This window comes from Archocentrus centrarchus, chromosome 17 (assembly GCF_007364275.1).
Source record: "Archocentrus centrarchus isolate MPI-CPG fArcCen1 chromosome 17, fArcCen1, whole genome shotgun sequence".
Taxonomy (NCBI): Eukaryota; Metazoa; Chordata; class Actinopteri; order Cichliformes; family Cichlidae; genus Archocentrus; species Archocentrus centrarchus.
Genome location: NC_044362.1, coordinates 24,403,786 through 24,422,598, shown reverse-complemented (window position 1 = coordinate 24,422,598; position 18,813 = coordinate 24,403,786). Strand labels below are relative to the sequence as shown.

The following is an 18,813-nucleotide window of genomic DNA, read 5'->3' as shown; positions in this document are numbered from 1 at the left end:
AAAGGCTTTGAAATCCCAGATAATTGTAGAGGAGAACTTCTGAAAGTCACAAATTATGATTTGTGGAAAATGCTTGGGTCTTGGTTTCCACAAAATAAATCCTGTAATACATGTTTCTTTGTGTGACTTCAAGTTTTTCTTTTACTATAATTATGAAGTATACCGTTATAAGAAAATTTGCGGGACTCTTTTTGATGAAGTATAACCAGCTCTAAATGTTCCCTTCAAAACGTAGTTATGTGATAAATCTTTTAACTTTTGAGACACGTTTAGTTATTATTGTTATTCTTTTTTGTTATTAATCTTGGTCACAGAAACTGTGGCAGTTGTTACTTAGTAACTCTGGCACACAAAAGGAGGAGTGACGTCTTTTACTTTGACCTTTTCCATCAAAGCTGTCTTAAGCTTTCAAAAAACACAGCCTGGACAACACGTTTGTTTCATTTTGTTTGGCCTTTGAAAGGGTCAGACATTCCTGTACTAGATGTCTGCTCTGCTGTAATGGAGACTTTAGAATTTACTTGTGTTATTTGTATCAAAAATTGGTTGTTGGATTTTTACTTTTTGTTCACTGTGCAATCTGTCTCTCTTAAGTGTTGATCTGAAGTGGTTCCCCTAGACTTGAGTTTCAAAAAATGATGCTAAGTTGAACACTACTATTAAAATGTCCACTCAGCAGCTCGTTAGCATCAAAAAATGACAAAAAATCCTGTCAACCATGGTCCTTTTAGGTGACCTGTAGGTTGATGTCCTTCACTTTCACCGTGCAGGCCACCGACCCTTCGTTCCAGTTTTACGACTGTGCCTCAGTCACTTCATCAGCAGTAATGTTCCAGAGAAACATTAAGTGATGTCTAGGATGTGACCTGAGGAAATAACTGCAGCCATTTGTGTACCACTGCTCTTTATTAAATTCCCTGACCAAACATGGCCTATATAATATCCTTTGCTCAAAAGGCTGTCTCGGCTGAAGTCTTTCCTTCAGAATAAATTATCTTGTGAGGAACAGTCAGTCACTCAATCTTTCTCCCTAACGGATTCCTGAAAAGTAATTATGGGCTGAGCATATGGATTTTTCCATAGAACTTGATTTCTCATCATTGGTGGATTGGGTGACGTGTAATGGCCTGTTAACGCATGACAGATTTGCTTAATCACTCTTACGCCTGTTGGGACATGAAAGAATTTGCTTACAATCACAGATCAATGTCTGTGAAGGCGATTGTGTCAGTGGAGCAAGACATTTGCCCGTGACACATACTGTAAGCAGAAAACACAGAAGGCTTCGTTGGGTTGGTAAAGTTCAAAGCTTGGATGCTGATGCTGAAGAGCGCCAGACAAATTCAGTGGTCTCATACTTTAATAGCAGAGGGGGGATTATTCAGTTGTCGTGCGTCAGTAATTGTTGCCCGATGTTGACAAGGTCATAGGTCGTTGTTTTATGTTGACAAAACCTAATTTTCAATCTTCTGTTCTATGCTAAATAAACATATTTACACAGTTAACATGTTTATGAGTGCGCCAGATACATCCCGCATAATGTGTGATGTCAATCAGCGGCCACTGCCTGTGTGATGTGCTGGCTGTGCTGATAGTCACTTTGTGGTTTTATTTGTGACACTTCTTTCTTGCAGACAGCCACTCATTCGTTGTGACAGGTGCTGTGGAGAAGGTTTAGAAAAAAAAGGCCTTCTTTACTCCTAAAATCACTAGTGTTTTGACAAGAATGCTTTTCTCAGCTGCCCCAAGCAGAGAGCTCATTTGATTGAAGTAGGTCTGTGCCTATCCTTTGACATCTACACACACACGTTAAGGTTTTGACATGAGATCATATCCAAATAAGGAGACAGGTTTATTTTAGGGAAGATGTTGTTATTTTTGGTGTAAGCGAGTGATGAATGGAAATTGTCCTGTAAAATGTTTCCACTGCATCTGTAGCTTTCGGTCATTGTTAAGAGTGCCGGGAGCGTAGATTACATTCTTCTCTTCTCTTCCCTTCATTCCTTCTCTGTACCCCCTTTTTGCATTATATATATATTTATTCTGCATTTTCAATGTATCTTTTATGGCCTGTTACAGCTTACCATCAGAGGTCTGTTTTGTGCTCATAGCCTTGCACCTTTCATTTAAACCGTGGCTTTTTGCATTACAGCCATGGGTTTCTCAATGGGAACACAAATCCGCTTTGTCAGAGAGGACATTTTCCTCCTTGCACAAAACTCATTTCAATTCCACATCATCCCATTACGCCTCCACATTGATTGAAACAGCCTCCATTTCCAGGGGTAGCTGCATTTTTCTGTAGTCTGCATGTATGACAAGGGCAAAGCTTATGCTTGCATATGTGAACTGTGCAGTGACTCAGGTACAGAATATCCAGTGACCATTCTACAATGCATTAAACTGTTTTCTGAAACTGGGGGGAGCTAGGGATCACTGTTGTCTCTGTTATGTCACTCAGCAAGTCCACGATACGCTGGTACTGATCTTATTGCTGATGTAGTGTCTTTTTATTGAAGTAAAACAAGGTCAGATTCCTTGCTTCTGGACTACCATTAAAGGAAAATGAACTTTGCAGCTTTACCATCCTCTTCATTATGACGGGATAACTGTGATGCTTAACAGCGCAAAAAAAATAAATAAAAAAAAGCAAAAAAGAATGTAGGCTTAATTTATTCTGTGCTTGGTTCAGGAAGTATAATCATGTGGCTGATGTATCTCTCTGCCTCCACCAGCACCGTTGTTTGCTCAGCCTCCCAATTTCTTCAAATGCCTTGCTGTGCTTAAACCCGACATTCTGCTTCATTACTTTATCAGCCCTCCTGTCACTTCTTTTATCAGCCCACGCACGTCACTTCTAATGAAGTAACAAGTCTTCACACTCTTGGCTACTCATACACAGACTTGGACATACTTGCATTTGAGAGCACAGAATGTGTGTTTTTTAGTGGGATGTGTTCAAGATCAAACATTTAGTTTTTGTTCATCTTGTGGTTCAATCCTCAAACACAGGCAATAACTCTTCCTCCTGCAGAACTCTGGGGGTCCCAGGCTTGTTTTGGGAAGATGGATGAAGATTCATTTGGTTTCATTATAACGCCTGACTTATTTATAGCCTGCCTGCGCAGCGCCTCTTGGCCCACTGTGGCCTGGTAAGGATGCTGGAGGCTGCGGGGTTGATGAAACATTCCTGTGTCCAGGGGGTATTCTCTAAGGGGAGCACTGGCTGTTTAAGGGAGGGCAGTTGGGTGATAATACAAGAACCATGGGCAAGGCCACTGAAATCTAATTCCACCAGCCCTGCCTAGCTACAGCATTCCTACTTAAAAGCTTTTCCTCTAGACTTGCACTGTGGGGTGTTGGGCTCGGTTGGGATGCCACAAAGCCCAGCATCATGAAAGAACACAATGTGGTCTTGTCTTGTTCTGTGAACGTAGCTGCCATATTTAAAAAAAAAAAAAGGTGGAAGAGCTTGTTTAAAAATATTGCATCCCTAAAACACACTTGTATATTCAACCTATGCACAGTTTAGAGTTCTACAGCACCAATCCCAAAACCTTTATCTGCATCTCCCCGTTTGGCCTCAGAGATTACCGCTTCACAACCCTGGAGCATGGATGCTGTCTGCCTGGTAATTTGATGGCTAATCCCCTGCCTCTTCCCTACAAATCTCTTCCCTGATAAAGGGGTTGCTTCTACATTAGTAAACATGGGAGACTTGGTGGCCTCGGCTGACAGTTAGACAAGAGGACTGGTTGAGGAAAGGGGAAGTAAATGGATAACCAGTTCTCCCTTTATACTTTAGAGGAAACCCCCTTTGCATTTTCTGTCATGAAATTCATTTAAAATATATGCCAAGTTGAAAATTTATACCAGAGAAAGGACTTTAAATTTGCTGTTAAAGCAGGCTATTTTATGTATGAGGTAAATAATGCATAACACATTTTTGTACTTGTTGGTCAAAGCATAAAAAAAAAAATCCCTCTGGTTCAGTATCTCTTGAGCTTTGTGGTTTTAATGGTGAGCTGTGAACGTGTTGTGCTTTACAGAGAGATTCCATAAAAGTCATTGTTAATGCACATTCATTAGCTTTTTGACCCGAATATGTTATTCTGATGCTACTGCCATGACTAGACACGATGGCTCACTTAAAAGGAATTCACTCTCAGATCTTACTGCTCAGTATTATGCTGGCCTGCACGGACCGAATATGTGACCGAGCATTAATGATCGCAGACTCGAGTGCTTCATTTGGTTTTAGCTTATGTCTTTTGCATCATTTCTAGTTCCCAGCTCGCTATTTATCTCCTTTGATGGTGCATCAACAAAACACTAAGCCTGGGAATCACAACTGACGCCTTGAGCCTAAACATGCTCAACCAAGTTTAACAGCACTTGGCAAGATAGCATTTAACTAGTCCATGGGATGACCTCATCATGGTGACTGCAACATTGGCTGTGATGGCTTTTCATTTGCTAACCTGACAGAAGCACTTTAGGCGTCAGGGTGGATCTGGTGGGATGACTGACAGGACCTGTCCCTGCATGTCTTCTTGTATGCGGAACGTCCTGGTGTTCAGTTTAATCGTTGTCAGAGAGTGAGTTGACATGTCAGCAGAAATTTGGGGAGATCTCTGTTTTCAGCACATTGCAAACAGTCTAAAACCACAACTTAACAAAGTGACTTCAGTGAAAGGTCCACATTGCATGTTTTTTTTTTTTTTTTGTACTTAGCCCAATCCTTTTTCCAACAGAATGTGTTAGTGAATAAAAAGATTAGTTTAGATTAGTACTGTTTTACTTTTTTTTGTTTGTTTGTTTGTTTGTGTCCATAAATGGCAATAATTCATTTTTGAAAGATTAAAGCTATGGCATCTTCACTTACAATTAAACTTGCAGTTTGCTAGATTTGATGCATTTCTAAGTACACACTGAAGCTCTGAAGGAGCCCTCGACTGATTATTATTATTATTATTATTATATTTTTTTATGAAGTGGATTCTTACCGAACAATTTGATTAGTCATTAAAATCGTCTGACTCAGAGTCAGCCTGGATTTTCTCTAACTGGATGTGTCGATGAGGTCTGTAATCACACTGTGTATACTGTGTGTGTGTTTTGTGTCTACCTCTTGTTAGTGAAGCTACAGAACAGTGACTCTACACTGGCGGTAATTGATAGTCTACGCGCTGTCTCAGCTGCAGGTAAATCCTATCTGTGGAAGGGGGTGGGGTAGAGGAGAGAGTATAAATAAGTCTTCCAAGGACTAAAGATTTCACTATAACTAGAGGCAAAGGCTGATGGTTTGAGAAGTGTTTCATATGGTAGAGGTTTTCCTTTGCAGACACTTAAAATTCTTTCCAAGATGGCACAGGCTTGAATTTACATTTTGCCTTTATTTTCCTGTGCTCCACAGACCTCTGTAAGACCCCACATTGTCTTTGTTTTGCATTTATTCCTTAAACTAGTGCATAAAACAAAGTGCATGTGCTTAGGTGTGGTTTTTGCCTCTTTTCAAACACTTCCATCAGACTGACAGTGAAAATCATTTTCTGTGTTTTGCCAAAAAAAGATGAACTATAGAGAAAAAGCAAAACAGAGCAAGAAGGGGCCGGGGGCCAGAGAGATTGGTCCCAGAGAGAGATTCATAGGTAGTAATGAGGACGCTGGTGAAGTGCAGGTCATCGTGTTGTGGCTCTGGCCTGTCAGTATAATGGACCTTACTAGTCAGCTGGCAATCGATTGTACTGCTCACGACTCGGGCCGCCTGTTGTTCTTCACTCTTCCTGTCTGTCAACCTGCCACCCAGAGATGGAGGACGAAGCAGAATCTTTTCCCAGACGACAGATGCCGTGTCCAGATACTTTCTCATTACCTGAAAAGTGGCCTGAGGTGAGGTATGGGGTTACCTCCACATTTTCATCTAACACAATCTGAACAGAAACCTGGTTAACATTTGTAATCAGCTCCTGTGTATTTATGTCCTATGGGTACTAACCACCAATCAGCATTCACTTGTTTTGGGACTGCAACAAATTGTCTATATTTATTATTGATAATTAGGTTGAGTGTTTCTTTTAATATTAAATTGTCAGCAGTGAAAAAATGCCCAACAAAGAACCAGAGGCATTTTCTTAGTACATTCTTTCTTTTTTATTAATGTTCTGTCCATTGATGAGTCAGTTAATGAAGCATTAGTTCATCTAAAGTGAGAAAAAGTCTTCAAATTTTTTGACCTAAAACAAGATAATATTTGTTTTTTGATGCTTACATTTTTTATTAACAATTTTGGTTATCTGCTTCTGATATCACATATTCTCATCATGCTGGAGAAAATGTTGGATTAGAAACTCAATGGCAGACATGCCAAGTTAGTTTAGAGCCTACATCTTTTTAATGTATAGCTCTCTGTTACTTTTTACTAGCATTGCCCTCATTTGATGAACATCGTCTAAGCTGAGAGACCCTACTTCTCTTGTCCTTTATCAAATGGCCTCTGCCTATTCCACACTCATCTCTTTTACATTTTAAATCCTCAGGCCTCTGGAGAGCGATGGGGATATATGGTTCCATCTGCTCCAGCAGACTGGCTCATGGCTCAGAGAGAAAGAGACAGAGAAGAAGGCATGGTCAGGGAGAGCGAGAGAGAGGAGGAAGCAGGGGGATGGAGAAACAGAGACTGACAGAAAGACAGGACAGCTTATTAGAATCTGCCTCTTTTCACTAGTTAGACAGGGGCTGAGAGGAAAGCCGTCTGGAATCGAAGGCGGGACACAAGTTGGACTAGGACCTTGGGGGATCTGTTTTTTTTTCCTCCACATTTGCAATTGCAACTAAGCCATGTTAAATCTGCTCAGTCTTAACTGTTTCAGGTTGGCCGTGAGTCTTGGCTTTCCTTTGTGTAACACCTGGACTTTTTGTTTCAGGATGCATTTCGGAATAGCATTTGTTTGTGTGCTTGCTTGTGCACCTGGTATAAATGTCTGATTTTTATACAAGGTGCTTTTCCCAGCCTGCACCGAGTTAGTCTAACCATTCTGTGTCAGCACAGATTTTGTTCTTCTGTACCTCAGACCACAGAGAATTGTTTTCCCTGTAACTTTTACATGTTCTAATATAAGGATAAATAATAAATTGTGTCAATATACAGTTTCATCTGTGAGGATTTTAGCTTTGAAGACGAATAAGACCATCCAGTATTGTATAAAAAACTGCCATTCTATGTCATAAAGTAAATATATTCTGAAGCTGCATGTGCTCACCTCTGTGTTTAGTGGTTGTATTTTTTAAGGAAGTATTGTGGCTGATGTAGCAGTTCCTTGGAGGTAGCTCTGCATAAACAGATGTAGTGAGATGAGGAGCTGCTTGCCCCTTGCAATAAGATAAACAGAGACTATACTCCCAGTGTCCAGGTGTGAATGAATGACCACTTTTTCTTAATAGTCAGCAGTTGATGCTAGGTGAAAATGTGCATCCAAAGTTAGGGTGTGCAATATAGATAAACTCCTCAATAAAAGAACCTCTTAGAAATTAAAATCAGAATAAAAGTCCTGCATCAATTTCTTCTATAAAATATACAAAAGTAAGGGGAGGAGCATTGCAAATTCTCTGCCAGTTTCACAGTGTACATCCTCATTTACCCCAACCTTAGTAAGTACTGTGGCAAACAGTAACGAGAGTTGCTGCGCTGTCATTGAGCTCTAAGGCCACAGCTTCTTTCTCATGTCGACCTCCGGAGGGTCCATGCCAGCCAAAGAACTTCGCTCCCAGCTCTTTACAGTTACTAATCTGGCCTGACACCAAGCTGATTTACAATACCCCCTACCCTAAGCACTGACTGACTAGAGGTAATTGATTTAGAACAGTGGAGACACCTGCAGAATAGTGTGAAACCCTCAAAAGCCTCCTTGTACACCCTACACAAAGTTTGGTCCAATATTCCCATCTCAGTGCCAACTGTAAAAAACAAAACAAAAACATACATTTAAAACTAAACACAAGAGTAAGCCTTCTCTTCTTGTATTCAGCACTATCCATTATCCTAAAATTTCTGCTGTTTCTGGGTGCGCCAGTGCGTCCACATTATATCCATGGATTGAGCTCATCCTGAACAACCACCTCTTGTTTGGCCAACTATTGATCTGTGGAGCTCTATATTTACCAGTCTTTCGGTGCACATGCCTTCACTCTGTTTGTCTTTTGCTGGTGGAGACGAGGCTTTCTGTCCAGGAGGTGGGGGGTTAGGGGGATTGAAGTCCTCTGTGTGGTGTGAAGGGTTGGGGGTGGGGGGGGTGTCCACGCCTTCTGTGCTGCCTGCCTAGTCATTTTATGGCACCATCTGTCCGCGAGCTAACTGTCAAATAGTGACGTCTCAGCTCATCTTTCTTGCTCGACAGTGTGAATTTTCTTATATATATATATAATATAAAATATGCGCACATCTGCTGTTGAGAATGTGTCTGTTTATATTGCTAATTTAATGTTTGGCTATTTGCACAGACTCTGTTAATTATTCAGTAATTCATTTGCAGAACTCACTAAAATGTAAACAAAAAGAAATATTAAAACTTCTTTGCATCTCTCAACTAGGGCAAGGCTATTGGCGTCATAGATTTTTAGAGACCCTGAAATAAATACAAAGCTTTGCTGTTTTACCATCCTATGTTTTTAGGCTGCCACTTTCAGCAGTTCTCGGTTGGCCTAAATAACATTAAGATTTCATATTCAATGGAATTTGGAAGCTTATTCCCCTGGCCAATTACATTTAAACTCAATATTTAACGTTGCTTGACATTTAATTTATGCCTTGGGTTATTTAAAACCGCTACTTTATTTTAAGAATATGAAATGTCAGATAAATAGCATTAGAATTATTTTTCACCTTTTATTTTAATATTTACTTTTCCAGTGTGTCAGAATTTTACATCTGTCTTATTATTCTTTAATGTGGGTCAAATGGTCTGGTTATTCTTCCACAAGCTTCTCACGAGGAATTCCTGGATTTTTGCCTCATTCCTCCTGATAGAACTGATGTAATCCACAAATCTGTGTTGGATTTCAGCACCTCTACTTTCTAGGAGAGAGAATGAGGCAGCCTGGCCCCACGGTGGTTATACTTGCATACTGTTTGTACAGATGACGTCTTTTAGTTGGAATTTTTTTTTTGGTCTTGGTTGTTTAATTTTGTCAAAAGCTTTGAAATCCATGTCATAACTTTCTGTGGTTTTTTTTCCAATACAGTTTTCTAGACTTCTGACCTGCTGAAAGTGTGCCTGGGATTTACTACAGTTAGTGTAGTGGTTGGCACATTCACCTAACATGTGAAAGATCCCCAGTTCATGACCTCAGTTCAAGGCAAGGAGAAGGCACCAATCCATAGAAGGCTCACATCAGACCAGTTTGAGCATGCCGATACATCCGCTGTGACGACTCCTTTCAAATGTCTGAAAGAAGCTCCAGTAACTTAAAACTGAAACTGTTGAAAAAAGGATTCCTAAGACAAAATTCACCCTGAATTTTCCATACAAGGCTTGTATGTTGTAGAATTAAGAAGCAGAGAAAGTGTCCCGCTGAATATTTGTGGGACTTTAATATGTCAGAGTAACATTATTTTTTTATAATTTGCATTCGTAGTTGAATATTTCCTTGGAGTTTGTAAACTGAGCTGGTATAAATATGTCCTGAGAATGGTAAAGCTTTACAGAAAGACATTTCATGCACTTGATTGGTCCAGGTATACAAAGCATTTCTTTTATTTGATGAATGTCTGTTTTACATTGAGCTTACTTTCTGATTTATTGCAGACCCCTTTCGCCTAGCACTTTCTTGTGTAAGCCTTTTTCTTCTCCCACTGCAGCTACTCAATGCCGATAATCATTGTTCAATAAATTCAAATGGAAGTGACACTCGGGTATGTCTCTTTTACTATGTGTAGTACATATCAGTGTAATTCATTCCCGGATTGATTTGCAGTTGAAAAGATTGGTAGCCGACCAGAGGTGATTGTAAATTCACACTTGGAAATTTATGGAGGTGCCTGAGTTTTGTTAAATGTTTGTATAATCAGACCAAATTCCAGTCAAAAATGTATCATATGGTGAAAAGCCAATATGCAATGGCCTTTGTATTCTGTTGAGAGGCAAGTTAGTACTTGCGTCAGACAATAACAACGTGGTGCATCGAGTCAACCCCTCATGCGTCACAGATGACGTCAAAATGCATCATGGAGAGACTGTGTAAACGGCACATAGAATTTGCATGCCTCCTATATTGCTTCACTATTAAACTGTGTTAAATTAACTTCCTGATGGGCTCCTTTGACTCATCCGGACAAGCAGACACTTTACTGATGTGATTTATTACACGAGTTCTTTCGTTGTAGGTCAGCATTATCAGTGCTCCCTACTTTCTGTTGCTCAACTTAAGGAAGTGCACTCATCTGTTGTAGGTGTCTTTTAGTCTTATAATCTTGTACTCGGCAATAACGTGTTAACAATTAACTTGGTGGTATCAGCTTGTAAACAGAATGGCTGAAAAATTCGATAGGTCACAGGACATTACCCTTTGTTAGGTGGATTTCAGTGCAGAGTCTTGTTGCAGCTCTGTTAAAAAAAGAAGAAAAAAAAGACATGCACCATCAAGTCTGTAGATACAGCAAGGCTTTTTCGAGTCAGAGGGAAAACCTAATTTGGTTACTTTACACTTTCATTTTACAATACGGTGCTCACCATCTTGGAGTAATTCTCACAGGGTATTGTGATATTGTGTTCATTGCTGAGGTAAAAAAAAAAAAAAAAGGAGTGTGAGCCTTCTAGGGCATGGAAAACTAATCAACAGCCAAAACACTGTTGAAATTCAGCTTGTAACTGTGTTTATGGAGCCTTTGCAGTCTACGCCAACACAAACCTCTTTGGTCTGGGTTTATCAGCCCCAGAGACGGCCATGATTAGCTCTCCACAGTGCTAGCCATATATCTCCGCTGTCCCACCTCCCCGCGTTCAGGATGACCCATTAAATAGAGACGGAGAAAGAGAGAACACGAGTAGGAGGCTTAGAGACATTGGAGAGCAGAAATGCTACCTGTAGTTAACGTAATAGTAGTGTTTACTCAGCCTGTGTGCTGTCTGTGTGCAGCTGCATTGTCTGTCTGCAAACTGACATTTCTGTATGGGTGGCCACTCCCTTGCCACACACATTGATAGGAACTAATAAGCTAAATGACAAGCACCTGACATGGGTGGCAAACAAGCAAACAGGATAGGTGTGTTTTAGGTGCGTATATTCCCCTTCCCTTTGAGTCCACTCAGAAGCTGTTTTGTCCTCCACAGTTTACCGTTTTGGATATTACTCTGCCATTATTCCTTTGTTAATTACTTCACTAAACTGCTTACTCTTCTGCCTATTGTACAGTATATACAGTACACTGTGTCTTGTTTTGTGGTACTGAGAGCGCCACAGACTCTTAAGCATCAAAAGGTTTCCCCCTAAAATGTAAGACAGTGGATACCCTGTTGAATGGGGCATTGTATTCAGGCTTATGTCTACTTCATCGGTTCAATAACCTTTTCTTGTCTTTCATGGTGTCTTTGTGTTTCAACAAGCTGTTCTTACGACAGAATCACCTCCCTATAAGATGTGTGATCTTGGCATTTTGACGAATTGGCAAACCAGAGCTGCGCCATAAATTATGTTTAGTCTAGATGTGGACCTTTGAATCCTTACCTACATCTCAAATTGTGTGGAATAATTTTTTTTTTTTGTTTTGTTTTGTTTTTAAAGTCTTGGGTTGTTAAGAATGTCTGCACCTTAACAGCAGCTTACCAGCCTAGGAAATTTATCCTGACCTCGCCTTAGTTTATTAAAAAAAAAAATAATAATGTGTGTGTTACATGTGCTAATGAGGCAGAGGACACATTTATTATTTTCCTGAATCAGGACACCTTGTCATCACCTTGTCAAGGGTGGTTGGCTGATTGTGTTTCCGTAAACATGTCTGCAGTGGAAGTTCTGCTCATTATAAACTTCTTTAACTTGACTGTAAGGTTGGTTTGGTTTAAACCACGAAAAATAGCTTATAAGAAGGAAATGTAATGTTGATGCACTTGAAATATGTATAACTTTGATATATATTTTAGCAGTGTAATTCGTGAAAAATTAGCTTTGTTTGTGCACTTCAGTTTCAAACTGGATTAATTGATGCCATTGTCACTGTAAAATAATTTAGCTCCTGAATTTTGCTGACTAATTATTGCAAATATTAATTAGCATCTCTCTGCTGAAATAATCTGGATGATCATTTTAGCAATAAATATGCATTGGTTGCTTTGTCTCTCCTCTCACACACACAAATCAGACTTTGGGGTAAAATCATTAGGGAGACACAACGATTCATATACAATTACACAGGAGCAGACACCCACCCCTAAATGTTCCTGCTGTTTTTCTCCCGCTCTCCCACCTCCTTGCAAACAATGTCTTCTTGTGCGCTGAGCCACTTGCTCAGATTTCGAATCACACCGCACCCTTTCCACTTTGGTGCCCCTGTCCTTCTCTCATTTGCACTACTGCCGCAGCACAAACGCGCACAGTGGCAAGTGTTGTCCCACAGTATTTGTGTGCAGCAGGGAGGGGGACCAGCCTGCACTGGGATAAATAAGCAGGTAAATAAATAAAGAACAAGCCTCGCTCTAGGAATTTGTCTCATTGAAGATGAAAAGCATCTGCCTCTCTCTGGCATCTGCTGTGAAAGATATCCCTCCACCGCTAAGGGTTTGGAGCACGGCAAGTAGCCAACTCTATCAGCCTCACTCACTTTCTCTACCCACCGACGTGAACCAGCGCAACACTGGTGTACATTAAACAAATTTGTCAGCCAACAAACTTGATGGGCGTTATGCTCATTTTGCAAAGCTAGCTTGAGGTATTAACTAGAAATAAAAATGGGTTCTAACTGTCTTTAATTCCAGTTACAGAGTGGCAGTGTGATCCAGTTCTTTGGCGCCCTGAGCAGTGTATTTGTATATATCTTCTCCACACTGCTGCAGCTTAACACACCAACAATAACTTCTTTCTCATTACCAGTTAAGGTGAAGATGCAGAGGGACCCCCCCACCCCCCTCCCAGTGGTTTGAAATGATTTTTGCTGTACTTGTGGGTATTTTTCCCAACTCTGCATGCAGGGAGGAGCATAATACAGTTTGATACGATCACAGCTCGAACTTTCACTGATGAAAGATGATGTCGACTGTATGCAGCGTTTGGAAATTCCTTAGACGCTAAGTGTGTTAAGAATCAGAAATTGGTTTTGCAGACATAAAAGCCTACAGGCACATTCCTTTAAGTGACAAACATTGATAAAGAGATAGCTGTCAGTGATACTTGTCTGCTACTGTGGCCAGGTGAGGCACGAGCAGCGCCTCACGTACATTCCTTCACACAGCTTTTACTCAGACATGCCTGTTCTTTTGTTGACCTGTCAAAAGCGGTTAAAGGGCATCTCAGATACACAACTATTCAAATTTTGCTCTGCTAAGATCTGTGGCTATTGTATAGCGTGTTTTCACTGGTCTTGTTTCACAAAGGGTGGTTGAAGAGTTGCCTGTTGTGTGCTTTTTTTTTTTTTTTTTTTTTTGCTGTCTGCATTGAAATAGCCACATGAGTAATGGGCTGCTCAACACCTCCACGGGATTAAAGCCCGCAGCATTAAGAGTGTTTTTTTTCTCCATAAGATACTGGAGGCATTGTGTTCCTGATGCTCTAACGTATTTAGTTATACTGAATAGACTGGAGCTGACTGGCCACCCAGCAAGCCTCAGGATAGTCCACTTTGTGAGCTTTGTCTTTTAACACATATCGGTATTGTGTAGTGGCCACAGTAAAGTGAGCAGTGAGACTGAAGAGGCAAACTAAGAGTTTTAGTTTTTTTAGTTCAGTTCCAACAGACCGCTTGTAAAGGCTTTGTACAGAATTGTCGTCAGTGTGCTCTCTTGAAGATAAAAGTAGATTTGCTCAAACTTTCAGAACTTTTCTCATTTTAATTCTGTTTTTTTTTTTTTTTTTCCAGTCCTCTGGAGATGCTGCTTTAATTCCATCAAAAGAGAGATATCTATCCTTACCATATTGTGCTCTCTTTTACAGCATTATGATTACTCATCGCAGATGGCCATGGGCAAGAGAGTAGGGATAAGAAATTCAGTTAGCTCAATTTATGGAGATACACAGTTACTTTGTTTATGATAGCATTAGACATTGAATCTGGAGGCTGTAACAAACTTAAGGTCATATATCTAAATTCTTAATCAGTTGGCTTAGTAATTTCCTTCACTAAATCTAATTCCTGAATAGACAAAGCATTGGTTCTTGTGCCATTTTATTTGAGGGACAGCCTTTGATTTTTCTGTTTCCACTTAACACAAAGGAGCAATGCTTTCTGTCTTGGTTAATTGTTGTTCATTTGTGGTACACCTGCTGCTGGTTTGTTGGCCAGCCATGTCCCCCTTGGGGTGTGTTTTATGTTAAGTGTTTATGTATGCATACATGTCATTCTATGAGATCACTGCACTTTGTGTGATTTGAACCCATCTGGTGTCTTTCAATTTCCTAATGGGGAACATTAAGGTGGTCCGTGGGGAGTACTGTTTAGGAGGTCCTATGGGGTTTTTAACTGATCCCCATTGTGAGAGGGGCGCTGAGAGGCTTAAGCTCATCTTGACCTCCCCTTTGTGTTCTTGTTATTTTTTTCCAATAATTTATCTCAGTAAAAGTGTGCTGCATTTGTCCCCCCCCCCCCCCCCCCCCCCCCCCCGCCTTTGCTGATGTACTTTGTGTGTTACATTCACGTTGCTTATTTTCCTCTGCCCCGAGCCGGATTTGTTGTGGGTATTAGATGCCTTGTTGATCGCAACCAAAGATCTTCAGCAACATTTGCTGTTGTTTTTTTTACAAGTATACAAAAATTCTGTGTCTTTGGTTCTGCTCTGCGACTTGCTTTTGATATTTCTGCATTACTGTGTTATTATGCTCATTCAAATATATGCAAATGTATGGTGAGTTTGAATACTAATGTTTCTGTACCCCTGTTCTGCATGTGTTTGCTCTCCCAGGTGTTAGTCTTTGATCCTGTCAGAGTGGGACGTGTCTAGCAGGGGACTGAGGAGGGAGCAGTGCCAACTTGGAACATGGTGCCTAATATTCACCTGGCAGGGCCCCTCCTGCCCAGAGGGGCGTTGCTGTTCCTACTTCTACTCAGCTGCATGGTCTTCTTTTCTCTAGCAGACAGTAAGTATCCTCATTTACCTGTGAAGATCTGCCCTGGCTTTCCCCACCATCTAATAACACATTAAGCTTCATTTAGAGGTGTTCTCATTTAAAAGGACCAATGTTGCTATAGTGGAATTTAACATATGACAATTCTGCACCTTAACTGAATACATTAAGAGAACAAGCTCTCATGCTGTGCAGGGCAGAACTTTGTTTAAAATAGAATATAGATTCCATTTACATTTCATGTCTACAGTGGATTCCAGCAAACAGAAATAGCTGCTTGTCTAATGCATGTCCCCAAGTATAGAGAGCTTTAACATCTTAACTAAAAATAAGCACACAATGCAGGCAGCAGAGATCCATCAGCCTCCGTGCCTGGTTGTCAATCTGAGTGACAGTTTTGGCTGAAAGAAAGCACTCCAAGAGATATGTCACCTTAGCTGTACCTTTGGGTCTCAGGGCCAGCCAAGAAGCACTGCCCTGTCAAAGATGAGGTCAGGGACAAAATTAATTCAACACGTGACCTCACCTACAGTGCTGTCATAGGGTCACTGTAATTCAATTATACCCCAACCCCCCCCATTCCCCCACCCGACTATAGCAACTGCTCTGTCCTTTCAAACATGTATTGAATAGGATTTGTTTTTCAGTACCCTGTCTTTCCCCTCTCTGCCCTGTGCTGTCATCCTTGTCTCTCATGGTGTGTCTACTCCTGACCAGTATCACTCTGAGCTTAACCTTGCAGAAAAGTTTTGCAGTCCTTTTGTTTTTCGTGGGATCTGGCAGGTCTGTCTTTGCTCTGCTTGTAATTTGATTGGATGAAATTGAACCTCGAGTGAAGCAGCAGTGCTCACGTAAGATACTAATTGTACTGGATAATCCAGACATGTGTTAGTCCATTTATTTTTCTTACATAACCCATCTTTTGTATTGGTCTACAAAATAAAAACAATTAACATTTTTAAAAAGTACGAGTTACTGGATGTTATATAACTGTAAGAATATTTGTTTGGTTTCTAAATAACTGGCAAAGTACTCTTCTTTAAGAAGGGGCAAAAAGATGTGCAATGTCAGATGTCTATTTACTTGTGTGCACCTCGTTAACTGTGATATTTTGTTGTATACCTGTGCTTTTTATGCCACAAGTAAAAGGACGTGCTTTTTAGAGCTCATCAAGTAAAAATGTCATTGGCATAGAAGGGATTAATATAGTATTTAAATGTGCTGATTCTTTCACATGCCTATTCCAGGCTGGAGTTTGGAGGGTGTCTAAAATAGTTGAATCTGTAGGTATTAAAAGATACACACAACTAACTAGCTCAAATTTTGAACTATGTGTTAATGTTTAACTTAAGTGAACTTTTATGAATCCCCCCCCCCCACACTCCTCCATGTCTCTGTCTTCATTTCATTTAGAGCAAAAGATGTTATTTAAAGGACAAATATAGTCTGATGTGACAAGCTGGCACATGTGCATATATTCATACATAAATAAGGGGCGCAACATAAAATAACTTACAGAAAAGCCTGGCTGTGGTCTGGGGTTAATCTATGGTTGTAGTTCAGTGTAAGCACATATGAGAAAAGGCACAGACTGCTATTATCCAGACTGTAAAGCAAACAGACAGAATGAAAATAAGACATTCTTTGGGGGGGGTTAAAATAACACCTCCCGCTAATGGCAGGTTTGTGTGCATTTTGGTGCCTATAATTTGCATGTAACTTAGTTATGTGAGCTTGATGTTTTGGGTTTGGATTTCCTGTATTACAGAGCAGACAGATATGGGTGGAGTACCTGGCAAGTTTCTGATTACATGGGTTCAGTCTGGTGCTCTTCTCTCCCCCTTGAAAAAGTTGCAGCAACCACAGTTGTAGAAACCACACACAGCAAACGTGTCAGAACACACCCATGGATGGAAACCATACGTTAGTCTTTTTTTTTTTTTTTTTTTCCCCCAGCTTATTATTTGCCACATTTCAAAGGTTGTTTCCATACAGTTTGTTTGGTGTGACACTTAAGATGGCACAATTCATCATGATTTAGCAGCACGGGTACAGGAAACTCTCCACCAGCCCTATCAGTGTTATAGCCTTCTGACATCATTCATCTTATAGCATCATTGAATAGGCATACAATACAGAGTGATTACTCTGAGTGCTGATCACAGACGTCCCATCGATCCCCGGGGAGCTCAGCCTAATCAACCAGCTCTCTATACAGCCTCCTTCTACACAATAGGTCTCTGGCCCACAAGGTCAGCCTCAAAGTCACAGACCCAGCACTTAAATGTAATGGTTATCTTTTTGTAGCGCTGTCATTGTGAGTTATTTCATTGCCTTTAATAAGCTTTTGATGTATGTGTCTCCTCTCGCTCTTCTCATGTTATAATCTTGGGTTGCTTTTCATGTGAGGTGTGGCAAGACTGCTGAGGCTTCCTTTGTATCCAGGCCTATTCTTTTCACTCCTCTTCAGCAGTATCATAATTAACAAGTTTAAAATAACTTTTCACTGTACCATACTGCATCTTTGAGAGTCTTATTTATGATGTTCCTTGTACTACAATTAGAGTAATTGCAGATTACCAGTGTTTCAACCTGTGTTATTGTACAATGGCTCAGCCATAAACCAAAGGTGTCCCATGTGCCATCTGTATTTGTATTTTTGCCAAAATGCCTTTAACGTGGCACAGAATTTAATTATTCTTTAAATCCATGTAATGTGCCATGTACTCCTTAAACCTGTGAAGTCATCTTCATAGATTGATTTGGCAGTTTCTAAATTTCCTACAATGGAGCGATGCCAAAGTGGTTTGGAGATGGGTGACCAGATGGGGGGCTGGGGGGCTGAAAATTGGATTGTGTTTTTAAGTGTCCATATGGTCACCCAGTTCAGAAACTGACAGGGATGGAAATTGATTCTTTTTTAATTAAAAGTAACCATATCCACCTTGGAGAGCCACTTGCAGAGTAATGCAGTTAGCACGCAGCTGTGGTCCGCACACATCATACAGACAGGCACAATGAGAGAGGAGACAGACGTGGAGGGAGCGCTAAACAATACAAAATGTACGCTGAGGAAGCAGTGGGGGGAAAGCATCGTGTAAGGTGGGAGAACAGCATGTATAAGAAAGTGCTGGAAGAACGCATCATAGAGGTTGGAGAGAATGACTGGAAGTTGTTTTCATAAGCCAGTGCAGCAATGTCAGAATAGAGGGAGGAAAGGGGCATCAGAGGTTAATGATGTGAGATTAATAGTTTAATTAGGGAGCTCAACAGCAGAGCCACAGGCAGTCACCCAAACCTTATGCTGTGTCCTGGTTTCAGCATTGCCACAGGATGACAGGCGTTTCCTGGTGTCTTGTGTCCTTCCAGAAAAGGGCAGATGAAAAAAAGACATTCCCATTCTCTGATAATAGTGATGTCCTTTATTGGCAAAAGAAACATCAGTTCTCTTGCTGTGCCTCAGTAGCTTTTACATGCTTTTTAGATTGAAATTCATGGTAGCTGGCTCTAATTTGGACACAATTAGGTAAGTTACAGGCACATACCTGT

At 40.6% G+C, this 18,813-nt stretch overlaps 1 protein-coding gene across 9 annotated transcripts in view; it reads left to right on the top strand.

The window, feature by feature from the left end:
* The window catches only part of ptprfb (protein tyrosine phosphatase receptor type Fb), a 167,089-nt gene that overhangs the window by 43,198 nt on the left and 105,078 nt on the right, over positions 1–18,813 (top strand). For all 9 annotated transcript variants that reach the window (XM_030752271.1, XM_030752275.1, XM_030752274.1 and 6 more), the window contains exon 2: positions 15,102–15,276. In XM_030752271.1, the coding sequence (XP_030608131.1) occupies positions 15,177–15,276 (100 nt within the window). In that variant the 5' untranslated portion in view covers positions 15,102–15,176. The remainder of the gene's footprint in view (positions 1–15,101; positions 15,277–18,813) is intronic.